We start from the raw sequence: 18,122 nt of genomic DNA, 5'->3' as shown, positions 1-18,122 counted from the left end.
GATTTTTAAGGAAACTATGTAGATCTAAACCTGATCATAATATAATTTTACTTTTTTCACTGTTATTATTTTACTGGTCCGGCCCACTGGGGATCAAATTGGGTTGAATGCAGCCCCTGAACTAAAATGAGTTTGACACCCCTGGTCTATGTCTTTTGTACCTGTCCCTATCAAATAAACCAACCAAATAAATAAATAAATAAATACTAATGGGTTTAGTTGCTTTTTTGTTTACTGTGGATAAAAGACTAAAATTCATTATGGCCTTGCGCACAAACATGAAAACAATAATCGGACCTTTTATATATATATATAGATATATATATATCTATATATATATATATAGATATATATATAGATATATATATACACACATTTTTGGACTCTTCTGTCATCACATGGGCTTTGTTTTCTCTAATCCTCAAGCGGAAGTAGTGTACCACGTGACCTCCCTGCACCGCTTTCCCGCCTGTGTTTGTACTGATGTACTTAGTACCCGGAAACAGAAACAGAGTGACAGCTCTGTCCTCTGAACATCCATCCTCACTCCACCAGGAGATAACTTGTGCTGTAGATCTTCTGAGCTGAAGGCCTGGGGTTGATGTTTTAGAGGTTCACGGAGTTTCCCTGTGGATTTAAAGCCAGTCCGAGTGGCCCGGATAACTCCGCCGTGTGGTCGCCTTGTGTTCACCGCTGGAAAGTTCCGCTCTCCGGACACACACACACATACACACTCAGGTAAATACAGTACACACCATGAACACATGTACACTGGCTCTGAGTCACAAATAAAGCTGTTTTTATCTGAACAAATCCGAGGTTCGACAGCAGAGCCTGGGTTTCCTGCACACTGGACTCAGCTAGCCCACATCTCCATGCTAATATTATTTAAGGTGGATTAAAGCAGATGCAGCTGTGAAATAAACAAATGGACATGGATTTAAAAAGATATATTTTAAAGCTAACTATGAATCAGTTTGATTTTTTTGTGAATGTCCAGGGGGTTTGCTTGAGGCTAGTGCTTGCATGTGTAACCATATGGATGAACAGGGGTGCCTCCAGGGATTTGGGGGCCCCTGTGAAAAACAAAAAAAATATCACTTTGAGTTTCAATGCAGCAAACCATTTACACCCTAAAAATATAACACTGTAATCACTAAAAACTGAATGACTGACAAATTACCCATGTTAGAGGATTGGATATAACTTTTTAAAGAAATTTCCAAATTGGAGAAACATTTGCACATTTGCAAATTACAAATCACAATACTAGGATCACGATACGATATATCATGACATATCATGATAATGTTAAAAGGCAATTTTTTTTTGTTTGTTTCTTTTTTAAAAATGATTATTTCCTGGAAGAATTTAATTACACCAGCAATATGCACAAATACTAAACACTTTTTTTAAAATCACAACAGGATCTACTGCTATATCCCAAATATGTTCCTGTGTTCAAACTTAAATTATGCTTTACTGACATCCTGTTCAAATGTTCATGTTCTATTAGTTCAGAACTAACATCAGAACAGTATTTTTGTCCCAACAAAGGAACTAACATCTGCCTCTCAGACAGTAAAACGTGCTTTTAGGATGCTTCAGATAACCATTATTTAATAAAACAGTGTTAAATAATAATAAATAAGATATAAAGAAAACCAAAAAACAAAAGTGATCCTCTGTCATATCTGCATTTGAATAAATACCTGACAATGTTGATACAGTACTTTTTAATATCGATACAGTATTGTGAAATGAAATATCGCGATATATTGCAGAACCGATATTTTCTAACACCCCTACTAATAAGGAACAAAACGTGACACCCACTGTTGTTTAGGTACTATATTTCTGTTGTTTTTGTTAGTAGTATTTTTATTGTTATTATTACTGTTCTGTTTAAAAAAAAAAAAAAAAGGGAGGGGAGGGTGAGAAAACAAGAAATGAAGGCACTGGAGATATACTCACGAAAATACATGTACGGATAGATTGTTTTGTTCTTTTCTGAAGAGAAATGTAGAAAGACGACATTGTAAAATGTTATATGTGCATGTGGATGTATACCATGTAAATTCTCCATTGCAAAATCAAATTAAAAATTTAATTTAAAAAAATAAAATAGATTAACACCATGCAGGCATAAATCAATATCTGCTTACAACAGATTTTATGATTTAGTGTAAGACTGATAAAAATGTGCAAGCTGTCTTTTTACGTTTGAGTCATACTTTTTTTAACAGTATTATGTTTTTTACATATATACAAATAAAATATAGTATAGTCTGTCCTTCAGTACTCCCTCCTTTTCCACACTTATCCCTAGCAGAACAGTGTCTCCTACATATGGCGGAGGCTGACTGGATTTTATATTTTTTGTGCAAAACAAAGATACAAATATATTAATTAGTACTTTGTGAAGTAAACATTCTTTCATTGTGATCTTCATAAAAAATTTTAGAAAATATTCTATTTTCTAGGGACCCTGTCAGTCATGGGACCTTTGAACTGTCATCGCTTCTCTCTCCCTTACAGCACTCCTAGGGACGAGTAATGCTCATGATATGCAGATGGTCCTCTGGGTGTAGGCTGCAACAGATCTGTGGTGTAAACCTGCAAACTACAAAGCTAGTAATCAGTAGAACATCACAAAGTACTTAGTTGAGGGGATTCTTTCATTTATTTTTCATTTTAGGTAATTTTATAGGGCTTCTTCCCCTCCCCTGCATCTGCAAATATACTTTTTACTTCACTTAGATTCAGATTCTTTTGCAGTTGTGGCCAGATATAAACATTAAAACAAATATGACTATGTACATGTCCAGTGTTCAGATGTAGTCATTACCAAATCAGTAGTGCAGATAAAGTGGGTAATTATATAATTTTGTACTTGACTTCTCCTGTTAGGTGAAGATCACTTATTCCCAAATGTGTTCATTTTTAATACCTGAATAAACTGAAGCTGTTCCTGTGTGGCTCTTTCTAAAGCTTTTTCTGAGCTTCTCACAGGACAGCAGTAATACAAAAATCAGATTGTTTTACAGAATATAATAGAGGTACAATGTAGAGGTAACTACCTTAAAGCAATTTCAACCTTAAACATGTACAACAGTAAAATACACGTACATTTATGCAGAAGTAAAAGGAATTCAGAAACAGCATTTATAGTAGTGAAATACTGAACATTTTACTGCCTAATGACTCCTTTCATTTTTCATAATTGTTGTGGATTATTTCAGTGTGGTATTGTGGTACTTTTACTTAAGTAAAGGATCTGAAAACTACTTCCAGTACTGCGTCTCTGTAGTGACTTTCTGATTAATATACTCTTATGTTTAAGAATGTCAAATGAACAAATGTCCACTAAAAGCTTATCTTAAATATATACTATTAATTTTATAATGAGATAAATCAGGGGAAGGGGAGGATCAAAAAATGAATATTGTCAGTATCAAGTCAGGCCTACTTACTTCCACCTGAGAAGTGTAAATTGAGGTTTTTAATGCTAACTTGTGTGTGAAGACCTGGGCTGATGTGTTTCTCAGTAGTGAGTTATTTCTTCCAGCCGGTGGCAGTACAACCTCAGGTTCAGCACTTCCATAAAGGGCTGTTCTGTAACCAAGAAAGTACACAACCTTGTGCACAAATGATTCAACAACAATCATGAACAGTATTTAATTATAAATACGACATCATCTTTACTCCACTGGTGATGACTTGACAAATGAATATATTTTCTTCTGTTTTATAACTTTTAAACATCTGTTTAGACTGCTGACATGTTCATTTGGATGAAAGAAGGAATGTAAAGTAGACCTCTAGTGATCGATTATTGGAACATTCAGAAAATTAACCAACTATATCGACAGGTAATTAGTTTGGTAATGTTTACCATATGAAGCCTACACTTTTTGGAGTCTGTAGCATCTCTTGCCCTGTTACAGCAATCTGTACAAATAAGTAAAAACAGACCGACCAGGGCTAGTTCCAGAGGTGACTGTATAGTTCCATTTAGAAGAAACGCCTTTGGACAGGCTGTGTTTTCATACTGTGCCTCTTAAACCTGCCTCCACAATCTGACGTAAACTCATCTGGCACTCTGTAATCCTGTATGTATGTGTGTATGTATGTATGTGTGTGTGTGTACACTGTAGTATAAATGTATAATGTATTTTACTTGTCTATTGAGTGAGTACCCTGGATTGTACTCTTTTGTACTCTTTTATGTATCTTGTGTACTGGCATGCATTGTGTTTATTAATTTACACTGCCCCTTAAAAAATCCCAAACTTCAAACTTCAAAAGTATCATCTTGTGGAGACTATTAAAGTAATATTCAAAACAAAAAAGCTCTGAATATTTTAATATTAAACTCAATAATTGATGAGAACCAAAAGTTGAATAATTGCAAAGGTTAAAGTTATAAATTTGAACGGAAAACCTGAAATTTTTGAGAAAAAGATGGGCATTCTCCTTAATTAGTTATTAATGCACTGTTGTCCATAATGTTGGAGTAATTTTGTTTTCAGATACATTCCTCTTTTCATTCCTATTTATACACATCAGTAGTCACCTTTGACCAGGTACAATGATTACACACTAAGTCCAACTTACACTTTATCTATTAAGAATAAATCACATCTTCACAATCATTTCATAAGAAGTAAAAATATTTTATTCAAGCTTCATGGGCAACAGTGTATATGAGGAAAAATTCACAAATTTATGAAAGGAAAAATTTAGACGGAATCAGAAATTGAAGTCGTTAGTTTTGTAGAAAAAAAGACTTGGATATTAACTGAGATTAAAGATTTAGAAAGCAATGAGGAAAAAGTACTGTCTAGTTGTTTTCTTTCTAATTATCCCCTTCCTTTATGGCAATAACATGTAGTTGTAATTCCATGATATTTGAGAACCAAAAGAATATTTCCCGTGCAACAAAGACAGTTTTAGGAAGAGATCAGGCAGGAAATTCAACATTACTTTGAAGGTGGAAGAGTCAGGAAAAATATAAACGATTATATTTAGATTATATTTCAGTAGATTTTGGTTCAAATGAGACTTTAAAGTTCACTTTTTGGTCTTGTACTGAAAAAGTTTGGGAACTTGAAACAAAAAAAAAAATATTGAGCCTTTGATGAGCGCAAAACTGGCAGAATAACTGATGATGTAAGAGCTTCAGATAATATAACAATCATTCTAAATTTTAAGTTTTTGAAATTCTTTTAGTGAAATGCTGTTTGTAGATCAGCATTTTAGTTGTGGTTTCCTGAACAGCCTGCACATGTGCACATGGCATCTTAGATTGGTTTGTAATGTAGGGCCAATGCTTCCTCAGAAGATTCAACTGGGCAGGAGTCATTATTTAGTCATCGAACCACTATGCAAAATTAGATCTCCACCGCTCACGTCTCCCCCTCTGTGACGGAAAACAATACACTAAGACAAATTAGCACTAGCTGCATTGTGTCAATTGAGAGTCCGACAAAGTTGCTACACAGGCTGATATGCCATTAGTGAGCAGGTGGGGAAAGACAACACAGAGCTGCTGCCTCTCCAAGTAAGTAATGAACAGGTTTCCATGGCAACCAGGCCGCCTGTTGCCATGTCTGGCCCTGGTTGGGGTGGTGGTGTGTGTGTGTGTGTGGGGGGTGGGGGTGGGGGGGGCAGCAGAGATCAAAGACGGCTGTTCTCAATTTTGCTGTAAGTGGAGGGTTAAATGGTGGGGTTGTAGGGGAAAAGCCCCTCATTAAACTCAGCCAAAGCTCCTTCAACACACAGCAGACATGTTCAACATGTTTTTTACACTCAGTCGTTAGTGCTGAGCTGCTGGTTAAGTAGGACTCTGAGCAGTGCACTCTGGGAAATCACAAATGTTTTATAATTACACAGACACTGTATCTGAAAATGTACTATAACAAGAAATATTGGCCATTTTAAGTCTATTGTGCCTCTTGTTTCCTCTAAATGGCTAATGAAGAAGTTGGTTATCGAGGGTCCAATGGACTATTGGTATCAGTTGTCCAGTTTGTCAAGAATCTTCTTCTCTGAAACCGTCTGTCAGAATGACTTGATATTTGTTGTGGAACACTTTGGGTAAGGGGTACCAAGTTTGGTCAAAGAATTGAGAAATATTGAATTTTTTTGTGAATTTTTGAAATTTTAGAAATCCCCATTAGTTTATAATAGGAAAAATGTAAAAGTGTTGTAACTTCAAAACTGTTGAAGGCATTGATATACTGTACTTTCCGGGCTATAAGGCGCACTAGAATATAAGCTGCACCTGACTTTTAGCCACAGGTGTCCTCGTTGTGACATGAGATATTTACACAGAAAGATGGTAAACAGACAGATTATTTAAATATTTATTTCCATACCTTATCTGCTTTTTTCCAAACAGTGCCTGTAACACAGCAGTAAAACGGCAGTAACACAGCTGGTTTAAAAAACCCAGAAAAGTCATTGATCTCTATCTTCATCTTCCTTCTTCTCATTGAAACCACTGCAGTCGTCTTCTTCAGTGTTGGAGTTCAACAGCCTCAAAGGCTCCATCACACACCTTCTCAGTCTCTCCTCTGTTGTTGCTCAATGGCACTTCCGTGCTGCAGCTCTATTTCCTTCTTAGACAAACAGATTGATTGCTTTTAACTTAAAAGCTGCAAAATATGCATTTCTTCGTGTGTTTTCCATGATGAGGGTTTGTGCATGACACGCAAAATGATTGTTAAAAGTTAAGATTAAAACTTCTCCTCTTCGCATCACCTCTTCCACCTGTCTCTCACTTTTGTGCTTCCTGCTAGAGCGCCCCCTGGTGGCCGTTAGCCTGTAAAAATCTGTACTTGAGCTGCATCGCTGTATAAGCCACAGGGTTCAAAATGAGAAAAAAGTAGCGGCTTATAGTCCAGAAAGTATGGTAATTATTATTGGCAATAGATAGGAAGTCACATATGGGCTTTCATTTGGTGCCATGACCTTTGACCTTGAGTGACCTTGAAAGGTCAAACAAATGTCAGTTATTTAAATATGCTGTTGGACTACAGGACCCTCTGTCCTATTTTTTCAAGTCATTGCCAATGATGCCAAATGAAGCAGCGGTTAGGAGAATAAAGTTACACAGATATCAAAATTTGGCCAAAAATATGACTTTGGCAATTATCCAATGTGGCTAATGATATTTTAAATAGAGGCTGACCGATGATGGATTTTAAACAGTTGATATATCATGTTGATAATCGCTGATAATCTGAATCGGTAAAGCAGCCGATTAATTGACCGATATTATGACTGAAAAGGCACTGCGAGTGTGAATATTAGCCACAAAATTAATGAATCAATAAATATAGAACTGAACATTAAACTAACTGTAAAAATTTTTCTTTCCCTCGCCGTCAGTATTTGTAGTTTAGAAGACTGATATTCTCCACTGGTTTCTGTCATAGCCAAGTTGTGCAAATGCCCATCCAGCGTCTATTAATGGTCCATCTTTGATTTTTAATATTTGCAAATATTTTAGAACGAATCAGCCGTGAATTCAAATGTTGATTAACAGATTAGTCTCCATAATCTGATGTAATCGTTTACATTTTTGTAGACAGTCTGTCCCTCTCGTCATCTGACTGAACTCATGACCTTAAAGCTCCTCCACCCAAAGGCCTGTTTACACCATTGAACTGCATCAGAGGCTCAACTTACACAACGTTCATTATCATTTGTACGCACAGTGAATTACAGTGTGCTGACGTCACAGAACAGTTCCACCCAACATTCATCTGACTATTTAACAGGGATATAAGACCAAAACTGAAAAAGAACTTCATTAACTGAGAAAAGTTTTCAAAAACATGAAAACTGAATAAAAACCACAGTGATTTATATGTAACACTAACTAAAATAGAATAGAACTGCAGGTAAAGTCAGCTTCATTCTTTTCACTCCCTTTATTTACACTCCCTGTAACACTTTGTCCCAGTATAATAGATTTAGAATGATGATGTTGAAGTGTAAGATAGTGATGTACAATATGATATCACTTTGATAAACAATAGTACATTTAGTGTCATGCATTCTTTCATGCTGCCTGATTCAGGTTTCTTTCTTCATAATACGTGGAAAAACTAAACTAGAAAATTAAAAACTGAACTTTAAGAAGGCCTAAGAAGTATATCCATTTTAATTTGTTAAACTGAGGTTTCATTTTGTGAAAATTGGGGAAAATTTAAATAAATTGTAACAAAAATTCAACAATCATTCTGCTTGCTCGTTGTAATATAATCATTGTGAGCATGTTTCTCCAACTGTGTATAAGATAATTTTTATTAAAGACAGTATTTTTTTTTATCATCTTTTGTCTTCAGTTCATATACAAAGAAGACAATTGATTAAAATCAAATCATCCATAACACTGAAAAAATAAAGATAGAATTTTTGTCCAGTTCTAACCAAAACTAAAATACTGACCACCTCCTAAAACTAAACTCAAATCAAAAGTTAAAGACTATGTAACAATAAAAACTCTGACATTTAATCATTGACTGAAAGCCTTGAAGTACCAAAAAACCCGGTTTTATTGTGTCTTGTGTTACTAGAGAATCATAAACCATGCTGTATAAAGTCTAAATAACCTGTAACTCAATAAACTAAAACCTTCCTGATCCACTTTAGACTGAAAACCCGTTCTAATAATCTAATAAGTTGCTCAGATCGTAGAAATCAGTTCTGTCAAATTATCCAATGTTTTGACACTTATTTCTGACTTCTGAAGGTAAAAAGACTGGTGTGATTTTAAGTCTGAGGCTGAGCGCTGAGGTGTGTCCAGAGTCGTAGGATGGTTCTAATGAGATAACTGTAAACCCTCATACGAGCAGCCGCTGTCCTGGTGGTCCAGAACAAACCGTGATACACCGATCTCAGCTTTTTGATTGAGGAGCAGCGAGAACAAGGCGAGTGAAAGGCCAAGCATGGAGAGGAGGAGGGGGCTCTCAAATCCTTGTTAAGCCTTTTGTCATTTATACAGGGATTTATTTGTCATTAAGAAATAAGAACAGCATTTGTGACACACTTAGACAGAAAGAGTAGTAAAAGGCAGTTTTACCTTAAAAAAAATAAACAATTCTGAATGAGACTTTTTTTCTTTTATAATGTTAAAGAATATCACACCTCTGTTTTACCTGCGTCATCACCACATCATTGTCCAAGTTACTTCATTAGATAAAAATCTGCAATGAAAACTAATTAATTAATAAACTCATGGGAGAAATAACATTTTTTTTCGCCTTTGCCAAAACCACTTGCTGAAACAGTATCTTAATGAGCTGAAATAAACATAATTGTACAAAAAAAAACAAAAAAACAAGCTTAGTATTCACCGTTTTGTGAATTTATTTAATATATAGACCCACTAACACTGACTGGTTGTGCATCCATTGTAAGCAAATACATTTATTTATTACACTACAGTTTTTGCCATAACAAATGCTCCACTAAAACTCAAAGTAAGCATGGAAACTAATAAAGGACATTAAAAGTAAAGCTGAGTTAAAATTTAAAGCAACGGTCAAAATGAAAAGAAACTAATAAAAAATGCACACTGTTATTAATTAATTAATTAATTGGTAAGTTGGTTAAAAAAACACTGAAGTAGCTTTTGTTTTCTCATTTGTCAGGTTAGTTCAGGTTAATGTGTGTGTGACTTAAGTCTGCGCTGTTTGTCCGGTTACTGTTTCCGAACCGGGTCCGTGTGGGACCTTAATAACCAGGCAGCTGATTTATTGCCTGTACTCAGCAGTGTCTTTTTGAGAGGAGCCCAGACAATGGCAGAGACCCTCACCCTCCCGCTGTTTTTAATAGTTCTTTAGGATGTGCACGGGAAAAAATGTGGGGGTTTCAGCCTTTTTTTTTTTTTTTTAAAGAGCCAAAGTGAAAGAAGATTGAGTGCCTTAAATGAAAGTGAGATTTTTAAGATGGTTCAGAGTGTCGTCCACACTGAACCAAATATCTACATCTTTTTTTTTTTTAATGAATCATTTTCTACCTTACAGGCTGGTCTGGTTCATTGCTCTGTACTAGTGACCCCTCCCGTGCTTTTCCCATCATCCCCTCTGCGGGACGATAAGGTGATGCTGGAGAAAAGCCTGGTCTTATCTCTCCGCTGCCCCCCCTGAAGCAGTCGTGTTTTATGGGTTGTAGCTCTTTTGTTTTCTTTGTCCGTGGCCTCTCCCTGATCACTCACACTCATTCCTCATGGAAGTTGTTTGAAGGCCGAGAATAGCTTTGGAAAAGACGACCCCCCCCTCCCCTCCCCATCTTCTCCTTCTTGTCCTTCTTTTTCTTCTTTTTCTCTTTCCCTCTTTATTGAATCCTGCCTCTGTATCATTTATCTCTGCACCCCCCCCCCCCCCTCTTCTCAGTTTGAGGGGGCCGTTAGGGGGCATCCTCTTTTCTCTCCCAGCTGGGTTTGTTGACACACAGTCAATCTACGGTTCCCTTTCACCTCTGCCCCCCCCCCTCCTCTTTTTACTCCCATCCCTCCCTGAGCCTCAGCTCTACCCTCAGTTTTCCCCGAACAGTAAAGCTGCCACAGCTGTGGACTGTATTAGCATAGCTGCTGAGAAGGGGAGGGGGGTTAAATATATTGCAGCCATTACCTTTTGTTCAACAGTTGACAGTTTTAAAACATTTTAGCGTCTCTGTGCAAAGGGAGTGAACAGAAAAGGGTGATTTCAGTGTAACAGCTTTTTAAATGTGCAACACAGAAGCTGAGAGCAAATCACAGAAAGTTAGTGCTGGTGATAAATCACAATATCAGGAATTATTTTTCTTTTCACAGTTTACCCACGCTGATGGTAACTAGCGTAAAATGTAGAAAAGGGGGTTGCAACTAATGATTATTTTCACTGTGGATTAGTCTTAATTTCTCGATTTACCAAATACTCATTTTGTCTATAAAATGTCTGAAATTGAGAAAAAGTGTTTTCCAAATCTGAAGATGATGTCAACAAATGTCATATTACATATTTAGAGTTACAGCTGCACAGGAGGAAAGAAACCATAGCTATTCCCTTGAAAAATGACTCAAACTGATTGATCAAAATAGTTGATTGATTTAACAGTGTCAAACTAATGATGTGTTGTTGCAGCTCTGGTGGAAAATCAATATTTCACCTGTGTTGATGTGGGTGTTGATGTTTTAAACCACCAAATCACACTTGTTAATCTATTCTAAGCTCATCATATTTTGTTGTACAAATGCTCACATTTCCAGTGGGATATTATGGAGGGTTTCATTCATGAGTGTACAAATTAAATTATATTATCATCATGTATAGCTAAATTTGTGGGTAACTTGATTAACTTACATACAGTATATCTACCGTTTCTGACTCTGTCAAGTACGTATTTGTTTTGATGGTAAAATACTGTATGAAGATGTTTTATTCATATCATCTGATCATAAACAGTGAAATAAACTTTATAGGAGGAATAGATGCTGACTTCTTTCTTTTGCTGTCAGCTGGTGTTGGAATGAACAGGACCAGGTCCAGTTGGGATAAAATGGCCGCTCAACCTCCAGTTACCAGGATAACCCGCAGCTCCAGCTCCCAGACCAGGCACAGCAGCCCCCCCAGAACCCCAGGACTCAGGACCAGGACTGTACGGAAAACAACGGCGGAAGCAGACGGACTCGGCTCTGGCTCAGGACCTCAGCCAGATGAGTGTGAACGGACAGAACGCATCACACACCAGGTCAGGACGGATAACGGTCGTCATTGTATGTTCATTCAGGGGAGAATCTCCTTTTTTGTGGTCAGAAATGACACAACAGTTATCACTATTCATTATTTGTCATTATTCCAGTAATAACCAATAAGAAAGAATACTGAAACATATGTAAATTAGTCTCTGTTGCGGTCTAATTCAGCATGAATAGTAGTACACTTATTATGAAGGAAGATCAAGTCCTATGTATAAATATTGCATCTGCCATTTATGAAAATGAAAATGCAGTTTTGTTTTTTTTTTTCTTACTGCCACTGTCTTTCCACGTTTACTACGGAGCTTCTGAACAAATGTGATGACAATGAAAAGCTGAGAACCTGCATTTTACCTGATTTTTTTAAAACTTATTTACAGGAGTAGAGGTTTAAAAGTTTTTACACATTTTAGATTGGTAGATGCTTTTGTTTGCCTGCAGCTGTTTAGGTCTTTGAGGGTTAAAGGTTGAGTGTGGAATTGAGTATGTGATATTCATAGTTTCATTTTCATTAGTGTATAATCATTGATAAATAAGAACGGTTGTGTATTTGTTACCTTAGAAGGAGCATCCACAGATGGAGTGCTGTACTGCCGTGTTTCTACAGTAGCTCCAGACTTCCTCTTTGCTGTTTTTTTTGGTGGTATGCAGTGTTATAGACCATTACTGTCACATGGACCAGTGTTAATAACTACCTAAAATAACTAAAAAGCCCTAAACTAACAAATATTTTTCAAAAAGGCATTTTTACAGCTATTGTGGAGGAGAGAGAGAGAGACACACTTCGACCTGAAGTGAGGGTAGGTTGCTGAAAGGCTGCCTGGAAGAGGTCTAATTTGACCTTAAAACTATAGCAAAAACAACAAGACGAAGTCCATTGACTAAAAAAAAAAGGTGAAGAGCTTTATTGCCCTTAAGTGCATCCAGGAATTAAGCAAATAATGACAATAACAACAAAAAAATAACACAGGTCTGCACAGCCCTTCTCTAACTGCCATAAGCAATGTCAGACCCCCCCCTCCATTTAAAGGCTAGGCCCCTCCCACTGGACCATACATTTGTAATTGGCACTAATTAACATTTCATCTCGCTACATACGTTATTTTCCATAGTTAAATCACAAAACATTTATGGTTTTAAACTCACATCAAAGGAGTCATCTAATGACTTCTAGAATCTACACCCCCCTCTTTTAATACTCAGAAAACCTGGTATGGTGCAGTACAACAGGCGGAGCCTAATTTCCCCGTTTAACTCAGGCACTATAAAAGGCAGCCTGATGCTCCCTTCGGGTCCTTTTCTACTGCCCAGAACTAGGAAGCACTATACAAGTAAAGGAAAAACATAATCAGGAACAAAATCTAGAATTTAACATAATTAAAGACCTAATTCAATCTTACTCATGTTGGTGTGTGTTATTGTACGATGTCATGGAAAAACAGCACAGCAGACTGACTCAGGTGTTTAAATGTAGCCCAGTGTGTGCACCCACCAAGCTATCAGTAGGATGATACCTGGCTATTGTTTGCCATGTGGAAGGAGTGACTGTGTGGTGTATGGTGTATGATTAGAGGCAGGGGTGACTGCCACATACAGCTACTGTGGAGGAGATAGAGAGACATTCATCTGGTTGCAATCTTAAATTTCACCACTAGATGCTACTAAACACTACACACTGAACCTTTACTGTATTTCCTATATGAATCAGACATAGTAAAGTGTGTCTTGCTCTTCAGTGCAGCTGGACTAAGGTGATGATGGGCACATGCAGATCGATCAGTCCTCTGAACCCAAATCAGCTCAGAGCAATAAGGCTCGGTTTCCAGCCAAGTCGTCAGCGCAAGGTGGTCTGACCGCCGTGACTCGGCTGATTAAACTCGGCCGCTGTAAGAATGTGGTCGTCGTGGCTGGAGCAGGAATCAGCACCGCTAGTGGCATCCCCGACTTCAGGTTGGTTCACAGCCCAGATATTTTTACCACTGTTCTACCTTTACTGTCTGTTCACTTTAATGAAAATAATGCCTGTCTTCTGTCCCCAGAACACCAGGAACAGGCCTTTACGCAAACTTGGAAAAGTACAACATCCCATACCCAGAGTCCATTTTCAACATTGACTACTTCTCCAATGACCCCCAGCCTTTCTTCTCCTTGGCCAAAGCTCTGTATCCAGGCAGCCACCGCCCCAACTACATCCACTACTTCATCCGTATGCTTCATCACAAAGGCCTTCTGCTGCGAATGTATACCCAGAACATTGACGGACTGGAGAAACGTGAGTCAGAAAGACTAAAATAAGGACAGAATAACATGTAGTTACTCAAAAAATCTTAATATGAGTAGAATTAATATAACCTGTGTACATTTTACCATACATTTAGAAATATAATTCAGGAATGAAATCAGTAAGTAAGTACATACAAAAAGTAACCTGATAATTAAATCAATATAAAAAGGTTACAGAAGATGATCACAAACCAAACCTTTTCCTCTTTTCATCCCTCATCATATGTAATATCTTCTTCAGTGTGTGGCATCCAGAAGATAAACTTGTAGAAGCTCATGGTACGTTGCCACTGCTTCCTGTCACCTGTGCTACACGCCGTATCCTGCTGCAGAGGCTAAGGTACATGTGATTGAACATGAGTTTGTTAATACACGGTCTGTGTTCAATACAAGAACCATACTTTATTCATGTGTGTTTGACAGCACGCCATTATGAATGACAACAATCCCCACTTGCACGTTCTGTGCTGCAACAGTCAAGCCTGATGTTGTGTTCTTTGGAGAGGACCTTCCTCAGAAATACTTCCTCCACACAAAAGACTTCCCAAGGCAGATCTGCTAATCATATGGGGACGTCTTTACAGGTAAACAAAAAACATTTCTAACAGGGGTGTCAAACTCATTTTAGTTTAGGGGCCACATACAGCCCAATGTGATCTCAAGTGGACCGGACCAGTAAATAACATTCATAATAACCTGTAAGTAATAACCCAAATTTTGGTCATTGATTATGAAAATATGAATAACCTGTACAACTGACATTTCTTAAGAAAATAAGTGGAATTTCAACAATATTACGTCTCAGCTTATTATTAACACAACTTACAGAACACAGTGGATCTACAAATGCACAAAACATTCAGTAACAGGCATGTTCATATTGTTCGGGTTATTTACATTTTATTGTCAAGGATCGTTTGTAAATATTTTCATCACATTAAACCAAGTAGAAGATTTGGAGTGGTCATTATGCTATTTACTTGAGATCACATTGGGTTGTATGTGAACAACTTAAACATGTTCGACACCATTGAGGTTTAATATCTTCAGTGTAAGTTTTGCATGTCACACATGTATGTTTGACACCTGATTCATAACGACTTTGCAGTTAAATTTTGAGCAGAGTTACATTTGAAGTAAAATTCGCTGTTTCAGATTGAGCGTTTGCCAGTTTGGTGAACACCGTCCGCTCCACTGTACCACAAGTCTCCTCCTGAACCGACACGCCGTGGGCTCCTTTGAGAAGGTCCCGCTGAGGAGAGGAGACTACATAGAACTGGGAGACCTGGAGGTCACGGTCCGCAGGTTTGCGGAGATGCTTGGCTGGAACGACGAGATCGAGGAGCTGATGAGGACTCATGAAACACAGGTGGGGTTTTATTGGTACTGGAATGACTCACGTCCATCTTTCAAGGCTTAAAATGCTAAGACATAAGTAGGATTTAAAGAAAAGCCCAAGCCTGGTTCATTACAACTTTGAATTGGGCATGGACTTTATTTTTTACTGAACTCTATTAATGTCATCAGGATCACGGAAGAAATATTACACAAAGACTTGACTGAAAAAAGTAACTAAGTTAAATGGCAAGTGACAATCTGATTTTTGAGAGCATGTTTTTCACATAACAGGGTTTCTGTGGGGTCCTAAAAAGTTGTAAAAGTCTTGAATTTACAAATCTGCATTTAATACTTTAAAAAAGTCTTTAGAAGGTATTAATTGAAGACCTACTATATCAAATTTATGTTCCATAAACTTGTTCACCGTATTGTTTCAGTGTGTCTGGGAAATGTCCAGGCTGCAAAGAAAGTAACGTTATTCTACTTAGTCTCCACCTGTTCCAAACCTGACAATTTATATTGAAATTAGGGACCATTATCACTAACTTTGCAGCCCTGGGTGAGAAATGATCACAGACATTCAGTTGTGTTCAGTATGTATGTAATATTCAATCTCTGCTGATGTAAATAAATACATTTTCCTAAATTCCAGGAGTCAAATTTTTGCCAGTATGGGCATTAATTCTGTTCCAAGTAGTCTTAACAAAGGTCTTAGATTAACTTGTAGGAACCCTACAATAATGTAAATGCGACTTCCATCAGACTTGTGTGAACAGTCTATCACCTGAAGTTGACCCACATATGGCAGATGATGTGATGTCAAACTCAGTCAACACTGTTAATGAAGTAAATATGGATCTTGCCCGGTCCTGCCTCCTCCAGTGCCGAATTGTGATGTCTGCTCACATTTCACTGATGCAATAGTCACTGAAAGATTAAATGTGACATGACTGTTTAGACTGAAGTCGAATTCCAACCATCAGATAGGAATCTGATTTAGGACCAGATATGGGTCTGATTTGAAAAAAATTGGATTTGTAGTGTTCAGACTGTCATAATAAAATCAGCTATGGGCCAATTTGTCTGTGGTGTTAATGTAACCATAGTCTAGTCCCCAACTCTATGTGATTGATAAAACAAAAAAAAACTGATTAAAAAAACTTTAAATGTGCTACGCCTTTAGCATGTATGGGTACCATGGTAGAAAGGAGACATGGAAGCATCTCCAGAAAAAAATGCATTTAGTGAAAATATCAGTACCTGTTCTTTCTGCAGAGGCATCCATACTTCATATTCCAGCGGTCCAGGGAGCAGGGCACCATCTGAGCCTCAGGTTAGACTGGAACCGACATCCAGACCAGGAGCTGAGAGTGAAGAGACTGACTCGGAGACAGACAGCAAGAGCTCTGCTTCAATCGAGTCCGAGCAACTGATGCTTCAGAAAAAAACCAAAAACACTGGAAAGGTTTGAGACAGTTTGTCCGTCTTAAAACTTAGAGTGTTCTATGTACTGTACTCACGTTATTTCCTGTTTTTCATTTCATTGTGAAGTCAAATTACTTCATGTTACCTCTGTATGTCATGTCTATATGTAAATTAAAAAAATTATATCATGCAGTTTAAGCTCAAACAAGCAATTTAAAGCACTTATTATGGAAGCTGGACTCAAAAACACTACAGATGTCCAGTCCAAATGTTCCTGAAGTTTGTTTTTATATATATATGGGCAGGAAATGGTTAGTAACTTGTTCATGTTTTATATCAGCACTACACTGTATTTTAAACAATATTTAATAATGTCTGTACAATTACTGTCCCTTTCTTTCTTTGTGCAATTCCAAAAACACAGACCACTCTTCTCATTCTCCAGTTTATTAACATTTCAGTGGAAGCCTCACTACATAAAATAGGTGCAATGCTATTTACAGTATGTAAAGACTGTGCAAAACAACACAATTATTCTTTTAATATTCTTGTTTTATATTACCAGATCGAGAATTGATCAACATGCAACTGATCCCACTTTGATTGTAATATGGAAAAGGGTGTGAGACAGGAGTAACAAATTAAAAGGGAAAAAACATGTAAATGCTGATGGTTCATATAGAGTTTAAATGAATTATGCTAGATTTATGCACTAATGCAGTTATTGGTAATTTGTGCTGTACTTAAACACCTCTCCAGGACACCTTCCCCTTTTAATTTGTCCCCTTTCTTTAAGTTTTGAATGGAAAAAATATTTTAGAAGTTAAGTTTGAGCCAAACTTGAATATATGGCAGATAATTGAAATAATCCTGTTTTATTCTAGTTATCAGTAGTGGTTACTCGCAGACCTGGTGTCACATGTACTCATAATTACTACACAGCATAATGAAATAGTTCATATAATTGGATGATTCTGGGTAAATTCACCAGACACCAGGTCAGTGACTTTGAAGATGTGTCGGAGCCTGCTGCTTTTATATTAAATCAAACTGTGCCAACATAAAAAGAAATATACATTAACTTCTTAGATTTATAAAAAAACCAACAGTACATTTTCAATCTAGGAAGGAAAAAATTCATGCAAATTTGGCAAAAGACAAAGTACTAGAAAACAATCATTTCTGTTTACACATTTCTTTGTCAGAGTCCACAACAGGCAGAAACAACCAGTTATATTCCTCTTATTTCAAATGGTAAAAATGTCTGTGATTGAGACAACAGTAGGCCAACACACCATATCTCAAAGTTTCCTTGGCAGTTTTA

General features: G+C 37.1%; 1 protein-coding gene across 1 annotated transcript; it reads left to right on the top strand.

Annotated features, from left to right (window-relative positions):
• Positions 1–490: 490 nt before the first annotated feature.
• Positions 491–17,859, top strand: LOC115420876 (NAD-dependent protein deacetylase sirtuin-3). The gene is given in 15 exon segments (XM_075353483.1): positions 491–719; positions 11,510–11,631; positions 11,633–11,745; positions 12,548–12,567; positions 13,504–13,702; positions 13,792–14,024; positions 14,277–14,282; positions 14,285–14,317; positions 14,320–14,375; positions 14,459–14,479; positions 14,481–14,580; positions 14,583–14,609; positions 15,197–15,240; positions 15,243–15,404; positions 16,649–17,859. Coding segments are annotated over 14 exon segments (1,173 nt in total). The 5' UTR covers positions 491–719; positions 11,510–11,523; the 3' UTR covers positions 16,700–17,859.
• Positions 17,860–18,122: the final 263 nt, after the last annotated feature.

Source organism: Sphaeramia orbicularis, chromosome 6 (assembly GCF_902148855.1).
Source record: "Sphaeramia orbicularis chromosome 6, fSphaOr1.1, whole genome shotgun sequence".
Classification (NCBI taxonomy): domain Eukaryota; kingdom Metazoa; phylum Chordata; class Actinopteri; order Kurtiformes; family Apogonidae; genus Sphaeramia; species Sphaeramia orbicularis.
This window is presented reverse-complemented; position numbering and strand designations above follow the sequence as displayed.